The sequence below is a fragment of the Rhagoletis pomonella genome, unplaced genomic scaffold, assembly GCF_013731165.1.
Source record: "Rhagoletis pomonella isolate Grant_MI unplaced genomic scaffold, Rhpom_1.0 Rhpom_scaffold_00996, whole genome shotgun sequence".
NCBI lineage: Eukaryota > Metazoa > Arthropoda > Insecta > Diptera > Tephritidae > Rhagoletis > Rhagoletis pomonella.
In genome coordinates, this window is record NW_023459550.1 from 44,136 (window position 1) to 54,150 (window position 10,015).

General features: G+C 35.6%; 1 protein-coding gene across 1 annotated transcript; it reads right to left on the minus strand.

Moving 5' to 3' along the window:
* Positions 1 to 1,122: 1,122 nt before the first annotated feature.
* Positions 1,123 to 1,952, minus strand: LOC118751786 (glutamate receptor ionotropic, kainate 2-like; the record flags this gene model as incomplete). The annotated part of the gene is given in 3 exon segments (XM_036486602.1): positions 1,123 to 1,346; positions 1,488 to 1,677; positions 1,736 to 1,952. Coding segments are annotated over 3 exon segments (422 nt in total), but the record flags the coding sequence as incomplete, so codon positions are not given.
* Positions 1,953 to 10,015: the final 8,063 nt, after the last annotated feature.

Consider the following 10,015-nt stretch of genomic DNA (forward strand, 5'->3'; position numbering starts at 1 on the left):
AACTCGTTTCTTTTTCTGACGCCAATAAAGCTAAAAACTGGGTTGTTGATGAACTAATTCGAAATTATAAATCAGTTAGTATGGAGAAACCAGTTGAATCATATGAAAAATGCCGAACTATAGTGAAAGCTTCCATCGAAGATCGAGCTCACGAGGATATTTGGCAATGCTTTGAGGAAATCGCCAACGGCTCTGATGCTGATTCTAGTGTTTCTAGTGATATGGATAGCCAAACGATTGGTAGACAAGGCAGCGAACGTACATGAAAAAAGGCAGCGATTTATGAACTAGAAATAGAGAAATATTTGCAGCTACCTCTTATATCCAGACAAGAAGATCCCTTAACTTGGTGAAAGTATAGCCGCAAAGAATTTCCAAATTTGTTTACACTGACAATGCGGTATCTCTGCGCGCCACCTTCCTCAGTGAACTCGGAAAGAGTATTTAGTGCATCGGGTAACATTTATGTTGAAAATAGAAATAGGTTGTTGCCCGATAATGCGGAGACTTTGATTACTAATTAGATACTATTAAATTGGATTACAAAATACAAAATCTGGGTCAAATTTCTAAATTGAATCTTCTATAATCGATATCCGGAATCCGGCCGGATATTAGCCAGTATCCGGCCGGATAACCGGATAACCAAAAAACGGCCGGATAGGCCGGATTCCGGATATCTACCGGATACCCGGCACATCCCTAGAAAATACCTTTCCAGTGATATCTAATAAGTATAAATCTGTATAGTTTTGCCCCAGTTATTCAAATTTTTCTTAAACGAATCTTTGAAAAAAGTGAAAAGCAGCATCAAATATCTCATTATTACGATCCCATTGAAAATATGTTTAAATATCTTTATGCAGATTTTTTAAGCTTTAACTGTTTTGTCATCTGAGGGAATTTTTTTCAAAAAGTTCTTTTAGAAACAAATTTTTCAATAATAACCCCATTTTAGGAGGTATATTCAAGTCGGTTCAGCTCACGTAAATCTTAACATTTTTTCGAAATATATTGGGGGACGTCTTTAAATATAATAAATTTTGTAATGTTATGCACTCTAATGTACATATACATATGTAATTATATCATATTTTGCTTAAAAGTTATTAGTTTACTTACCTTGCTGAAAACACAAATAAGAAAGATATGACATAAATCGCAACCATGACGTACATCCATACTTCTCCTTTCAATGGCTCAAGAAAAGCCAGCAAAGCCTTTGGCTCGGGTGTATCTGCATAGGCTAATATACTTACGCCAAGCTGCATGAAGGGCACGGTAAAGTCCACTACGGTACGGCGTGCCTGTGTAATAGTCAAGTCACAAATGCCCATATGTGCATCCTAAAAATCATTAGAGCAACAAAATAATTTATTTTAATGTTTGGACAATATCTTGTAGTAATTGATGTAACTAAGAATAGTTATTAACTAACGAAAATTATATACATATATGTGTGTGCATACAACAGATATTATACAAACATTATTGATCAGCTCGCCAATTATGCCGTTCCATTGCTTTGTTTCCTTATTGTATTTGCCATATTGGTTATCTGCTACAGGCACAAATATATACTCAAAATTCATAAGTTCTGCAATTTCTTTAATCAAATCTACTGCATAACCCATGTACCGTTCATTGCCAGTCACATTCTGCTCCACCATCTCGGGTCTGTTGGTTATCCCAAAGAAATTTTTATTCAATACAAACAAACAAATCTGATGCTCACATCTCCATAAAGTACGGCTCCCCAATACGCGTGGCTACACGATAAACCAGCTTCTTTGCGATGCTTGCCTCTACATGTTGCGGCGTTATTTGACCCTTCGTATCCCAGAAACCAATGCCACAATTGTCTTGCGGTTCGAAAATGTCTATGCCAAAATTAACGCGCTGTCCATCCTCGTCAAATTGCAGGTCACTCGAGCGATAATTGGTGTTATTGACGCCGGATGTCTGCAGTGGAAATAAAATTAATTGAGATTATGAGCACGGTTGCCACTTGGAAAAAGAAAATGTACCAGAAATTGTAGCGTTTGACTCTTTTTTGAACCGATGTTTTGTGTTTAAGAACTTATCATTTCATTTTATCTTAACTGAAATAAAAATTTTGAGACTTGTTTATAAGGACCAACTTGTAATAAATCTAGTCATAAGTTATTGTACCAGCTATTTACCAAAGAACACAGAAACCGAGAAGATGAACACTAGCTCCGTTCATGTATTCTCCAATAAAAAAAAATATTCAGAAACTTGCAAGTAACTTGATTTCCTAGGATCCCTCTCAATGAGAAAACTATCCCGAAAAGTACGGAAACGCTAACCTTACTAGCAGTTACTAGTTTCATGAAATTTTAATTAAAGAGTTTTCTTTTGCAAAATGCAAGAAGTAGCATGTAAACAGCTGTTTTTCTTATTGGCGAACTGTTACAAGTAAGAATTTATTCAGAAAAAACTTGCAGCTTCCTCTCAATTTCTGTTTCTTGCAAGTTTTTGCGCACGAAAACCCAAATCATGAAAGCTCGTAACAACTACGAGTATTACAAACTCAATATCGCGTAAAAAAGAAAACTAATATCTCAACGACGTTAATTAAAAAAGTAATTAATTTGATTTCCCATGTTTTCTATTAATTTGTTATTTGAACCAGCGTGATGCATATCCAGCGGTTACGAAATACGTAAAGAGCTTGTCAGTGATAATAATGCAATATATTTCGAAAGGCTGCCAAAATGAAAAATATCAGAAAGCCGTTGCATGACCTTGCATGTAAAGTGTCTTTCGAAAGAGGTTTCCGAAATGCGAAATTTTTGAAAACGTTTTCTTGGCGAATGAATTTCCGCCAATCTTTCACGATACTAAATGCATCCCTGGACTAGAGTCCGACCGATTAGTCGGCCGATGCCGAGGCTAGTATCGGGAAAAAGAATCGGCATCGGCCGTTTTTGGCCGGTTCTTGAATGAGGTAATATTATTTAGTTATTTGATTATGTTTTTCTTTTGTTATTATAAAAGTTTATAAAAGCATTTGTTCTTGAAATGAATTTATATTCAGGATATAATCGGCAAAAAATCGGCCTATGCTTCAGCCGATAAAATCTTGAATATAAATTAATTTCAAGAACAAATGCTTTTACAAACTTTTATAATAACAAAAGAAAAACATAATCAAATAACTAAATAACATTTCGTCATACAAGAATCCTCCAAAAACGGCCGATGCCGATTCTTTTGGCCGATACTAGCCTCGGCATCGGCCGATTAATCGGTCGGACTTTGCCCTGGACCGCTTGGCAGATTGTTTGTTTTTTCTCTTCGTTATAATAAAAGTTATTTTCAGTTTTAAGATTAATTAAATATTTATAACTAACCAATAAAATTCCGAAAAATAATTAATTAGAAATATTTCTGATATTTTATTCAAAATTATGCATTATTATTTATCACAAACTTGGTATAAGTGTCATACGGCAACACTCGATTAGTTAGCCAGCACTTGCAGCAGAAACAAAAATTGCTAGTTCAGCACGAGCAAGCTGAAATCTATTTTCGAAATTGATTTTTGCTCTTTCAATTGCCGTCACATCTTGCAACTTTTATTTCTGGAACTCATTCCCGAATTGTTACAGAAAGGTTTTTCTGGCTGTTCACTCATCGAAATAAAATTTATCTTTCTCAATTCGACAGCGAATTGCATGGAAAAGTTGGAAATATTGCCACGCCTGACACGCTATTAAGAAGCATGCAATTTCATGGATTTCTGTGTTCTTTGTACACTAAGCGTAATACATAGCTTCATATTGTTATCAGTGTTTCCACTATTGTCTTTTCCGACCAAATTGGGTCGCTTCTTTTTCATTTGGTAGTTTGGTCGGCAAAGTAAAATTTTGGTCGGATAGTTTAATTAAGTTTTTAAATTCATAATTATAAAAATACATATTTCAAACATAATTTTGCATATAAATATTTGCCAATTGTACCTTTTAAACATTTGCCAATCCTGCCTTTAAAAATAAGAAACGTAATTGGTTTGGGCACTGATGGAGCCTATGTTATGGCTGGATACTGAAAACATGATTGATTGCAGAAACCGATTTGTTTTACGTAAAGTGCACATGCCATTCTCTCCACCTTTGCTCAATCAACGCTTGTAAAAAATTGCCGAAAAGCATGAGACACTGTGCCGCAACATATATAGTTTCTTTTCCCACAGACCAAGGAGGATATATGAACTGAAGGAATTTCAGGACTACTGTTCGGTACAACACCACAAAGTCTTAGGTAGAACGCAAACGTCAAGCTGTGAAGCTGTGTTTTTCTGTGATCTGTTTAAATTTTGTGTTTGATAAAGCTGTTTACGCTTATTAAAGTAAACAATTAAAAAAAGTGTTAATAAACTTCTAGTGCACAATTTAAAGATAAGTAAAATTTCCCGTAAATTTGATTAATTTAACTTGATATTCTTAATTGCATGTGCCGAGTATTTTGTTTCATATAATATATTGTTGTTGTACAATTGTTTTTGTTTGTGCACATTGATTTTGCTCTTTTTGTCTTTTTGTCATTTCTGCTGTTTCATTCATTTGTTTATTAGGTGTCAAATATACAGTGCATTTAAAACTGTTCTCTAACTGATATTTACCAGCTGATTGGTTCACTGATTAATACATCGTTTACAAAACCGTTTTTGCTTTTTTGCTTCTAAAACCTAAAAATAAATATAATTTTAAACATGTCGTGTATTTACACCAATTGCCACGTTAAAAGCGACTCCTATGTGTCATGCTGGCTCTGCGATGGGATTGCCCATATAAAATGTGCTGGTTTGAGCTGTAGAGTATTAGACGCTATTAACGAGGGTAGGGTCTTCGTTGGTCTTGTCAAAAATGTAGATCAACCGAAGTTGATTTATTTAAATTCTTCAGGCAGTCCAGAAATGGTTCGGGAAGGATCTGTCGGCGCTTGTTTAGAAATTTAAGCATTACGAAAAAATTTTTAGGTATTTCACTTGTCTCGACGACCCTCCACACGCTGAGGATAGCCGAGAAAATAAAGGTGGGCATGTTATTAGTCCACCTAAAAAGACAGCCACGGATTCTAGCAAAAAAAATCCTCCATCCCAGTCCTTAGAACTTATTAATTTATCTTCTCCATGCCCTCAGGCATTGGAGCCTCCGATTTCTAAAGCCATATCCACTAGGTCTACTTCTAAAAATAGTCAAACCGTTGATTTAACAGTGTTGCCATCAACACTCAAGGTCAACTGTCTAACTTAGTTCCTCCTAATAATTCGGAGCCCCGCACATCAGACATCATTACCAAAAAGTTGGTTGTAATTCCTCCGAGAAGATCAATCTTTGTCTCTAGATTTGCTAAAGATACTTCTTCGGATGATATAAAGTCATACATATTGACTAAAATTAGAACTAAAGATGTATTTATTCGTAAATTTAATTTTAAATAGGATCGCGATATTTCATCTTTTAAAATTGATGTAGCTTCCGAAGATTTTGATTCACTACTAAATAGTTCATTTTGGCCGACCGGGGCGTTTGTTCGCGAGTTTGAGTATAACCCTAATAAAAGTAATAATAACGTAGCTAAAATTTCTAATCTTAATTCGGATTCAAAAAACTAACTCGCAAGTCTAATTTAAGTATTTACTATCAAAACGTTAGAGGTTTGAATACCAAATTAACTGACTTATATTTAAAAGGTTTTGACTGCAATTATAATATTATTTCCTTGACCGAAACATGGCTCAAACCTCATATTTTTAATTCCGAAATTCTTCCAAATGAATATCAAATATACAGGAGTGACCGCGTGGGCAGAATCGGCGGTGGTGTTCTTTTTGCGGTGCATTCATCGATACCATCCGAGGAAGTTAGTCTTCCTGCCATTGAATATACCAAATTTAAATGTATACGTGTACAGGCTGGAAAGACTTATATTTATTTAGCTCTTTGCTACATCCCTCCTCATTCTGCCGTATCGGTATATATGCAGCTAGTTTCTTTACTTGAGACCGTAAATGCAATGCTTACGGCATCCGATTCTATGATTGTTTTGGGCGATTTAAACCTGCCACATATTTCATGGAACATCATTGACACCGATGTTATACCAGTTTCATCTAGAGATAGTTACAATGTATTTCTGGAGGAAATGGCTGAACTTTGCCTCAAACAAATAAATATATGTCCAAATAAGTTTGGAAAGGTCTTGGATCTCGTTTACGTTGATGATGTTCCGAAGGCCTCTATTAATCGGTGTGATCCCCTAGTTTTGCCGGAAGATGCATACCATCCTGCTCTTGAGTTAAGCTACGAAATCATAAATGAAATACATAATAATAATTCAAGTTCAAGTACTAGATATGTTTTTGCGAAAGCAAATTTCAGGAAAATTAACAAAGAACTTTCAAAGTTATCTTGGCCAATATATAGAGATGACGTGGAGCGTAGCGTTGAGCACTTTAATGATACTGTTTTCAATTTGTTTCGAAAGTATGTGCCAATACGTAATATTGTTCATGAAGAACCAATACAATTATGGTTCACTAAAGAGCTTAAAAATTTGAAAAATAAAAAGTCACACTCTGTTAAACTGTATAAAAGAACGGGCTTACACAGTGATTACCTAAGGTACTCAGTTTTGCGGCATAGCTACTTTGCATTAAATAAGAAATGTTATAATTCATATTTATGTAAAATTAATAAGAATTTAATTAACAGTCCTAAATCATTTTATGGTTTCGTAAATTCAAAGCGTAAAGCACGTGGTTTTCCGTCCGCTATGCATTATCGCAACACTGTATCTAGCGACAGCCAACTCATTGCTAACATGTTTGCTCGGTTCTTTAGGTCCAATTATTCTGTAGACTTCCCTATAAGTGGAGACTATCCGTACGAGCTTTGTCCAATCAACTCTGCTTATATTCCAGTAATATCTTCCGATGAAGTTTTACACTCTTTAAAAACCTTAAAAGCGTCATTTAGGCCTGGACCTGATCATATTCCGACCTGTTTTCATAAAAACTGCGCTGAGAACATATGCGAGCCTTTAACAACTCTATTCAATTTGTCACTTAAACATGGCGTTTTTCCGTCAGCCTGGAAGGAGTCTTTCATAATACCACTTCACAAAAACGGCAGCAGGTCGTCTATAGAAAACTATCGAGGCATAGCGAAACTCTCCGCTATCCCCAAATTATTCGAAGCAATTATTGTTAACCAGCTGACATATTCTATATCTTCTTCAATTACACAATCTCAACACGGGTTTTCTAAAGGAAAATCTACTATGACTAATTTATTGGAGTGTACAACTCATGTCTCAAACGGTTTTAGAGAAAATGCTCATACCGACGTAATTTACACCGATTTCAGTAAATCTTTTGACAAAGTATGTCACTCGTTACTCATCCATAAACTCGACCTAATCGGCTTTCAGCCCAGTCTTCTTCAATGGATCTCATCTTACCTCTCTGATAGAACACAAAGAGTTATTGTTAATAATTGTTCTTCCAACATCATTAAAGTTTCTACAGGAGTTCCTCAGGGAAGCCACCTTGGTCCGATGCTGTTCCTGATATTCATTAATGATATTTCTTCTATAATAAAACATTCAAAAATTTTAATGTATGCCGATGATGTGAAACTTTTTAAAACATTGTCCTCTATCGAAGAAAGGTCTTTGTTACAAGCGGATCTGAACAACGTGGTTAGTTGGTGTAATACAAACTATATGCCACTAAACCTTCAAAAATGTAAAGTTATGTGTTTCTCTCGGAGGGCTGTTCAACCAGCTGTTTATTCAATATCAAATTATAATCGGGAGCAGGTGTCCAATTTTGTCGATCTTGGTATCACAATGGATTCCAGACTCAATTTCAACCATCATATTAATGTCACAGTCAATAAAGCCAAAGGCGTTTTTGCATTTGTAAGGCGATGGTCAAAAGAGTTCAAAGATCCTTATGTTACAAAAGCTCTTTTTACAAGTTTAGTTAGACCTATACTAGAATACGGATCTATTGTTTGGAATCTCCGCTACCAAGTTCATTCAGAAAGGATTGAATCAATTCAAAAACAATTCTTGCTTTTTACATTGCGTAATTTTAACTGGGATTCAGATTACAATCTCCCCCCTTACACAAGTCGTCTAAAGCTCATAAATTTGCCTACACTCGCAAGCCGTAGAGAAATGCTAGGTATAATATTTATCGTAAAATTAATGACAGGCTTGATTAATATAGCCCGGCAGTCCTGGCTGAGGTAAATTTTAATGTTCCTTCTCGAGTGTCAAGACACTTTCGACCTCTATTTTTAAAGCCATGCAAAACTAATTTTGAACTAAACGAATCATTCCGTGGTTTATGTCAGGATTTTAACTGTCATTCCAGCACGTTTGACGTATCGGACTCGATTTTTACTATAAAGAAAACTATTATTTCCACTCCCAATAATTGAAATACTATCTTTAGCATATCCAATCAGCTGATGAATTTGATTCTGTAGCTGAATAGTTTTAGATCTCGACACTTAACAAACTCCTGTTTCCACTACTCGGCACGAAAAAACTAAAAAAAACAAGTAAGAAAGTCTAAGTTCGGGCGGAGCCGAACATTAAATACCCGGCGCAAGTATTAAATATATGTTTTTTTCACCTTTCCAAAAGCTACCGCTAGATGGTAAGCCGGGGTGTATCAATTTTGAGTAAATTAGCGTCCTTAAATTTCGAAATATTGAAGTTTCAAGCATTTCTGAAATTTACCGTTATATGAAAAGCGGCCGTAATTTTAGTCCGGTTTCAATAATTTTCAACGTTTTGCTTATATGTGGCAAGCACAATAACCACACCGAGTTTGGTATAAATTGGTAGAACCGTTACCGATATACATATATGTGATCATAAGTGGGCGCTGCCACGCCCATTTTCCAAAATTTTACCATTAACGTATTTCTTGGTAGAGAATTGTTGCAAGCATCAATTTTGAATAAATTAGCTTCAATATTTACTGATTTATCGAAGATTTTGTATTTCTTTAAATTACCATTATATGGGATGTGGGCGTGGTTATCGTCCGATTTTAAAAATTTTCGGCGATTTTTTATGCTGTACTGTGCCAAGTTTGGAAGAAATTAGTGCAGCGGTTACCGAGATATACACATGTAACCATAAGTGGGCGTGGCTACGCCCATTTTCCAAAAATTTATAACACTCTTAGTTGTCGTCTAAAAATTGTTGTAAATATTAATTTTGAGTGAATAATCTTCAGTAGTTACTAAAATATCGCAGTTTTCGTATTTCTGAAAATTACCGTTATATGGGATGTAGGCGTGGTTATTGTCCGATTTTTTAAATTTTCGGCCATTTAGTATGCTGTAGCAAGGCCAACAACTGTGCCAAGTTTGGAAGAAATTGGTGCAGCGGTTACCAAGATATATACATGTAACCATAAGTGGGCGTGGCTACGCCCATTTTCAAAAAATTTATAATATTCTTATTTTTCGTCTAAAAGTTATTGTAAATATCAAGTTTGAGTGAATTATCTTCAGTAGTTACTGAAATATCGCAGTTTTCGTATTTCTGGAAATTACCGTTATATGGGAAGTGGGCGTGGTTACAGTCCGAATTCGCCCATTTTCAATACCAACCTACCTTGGACTAAGGGAAACCTACATACCAAATTTCGTTGAGATATCTCAATTTTTGCTCGAGTTATCGTGTACACGGACGGACGGACAGACGGACAGACGGACGGACAGACAGACATGGCTTAATCGATTTCTTTTCTCATCCTGATCATTTATGTATACATTTGTCTATATCTATCTCGATTCGTTTTGGCTGTTACAAACAACCGTTATGTGAACAAAATTAATATACCCTTGTACACAAGTGCGCTCGGGTATAAAAAAAAGGTTCCGTACGTCATGCGGACTGCGCCCCTCGTGTCGGTTGGGCGGGAATGGAGGGTAAAAAGCCGTTGGGATTAATTAAT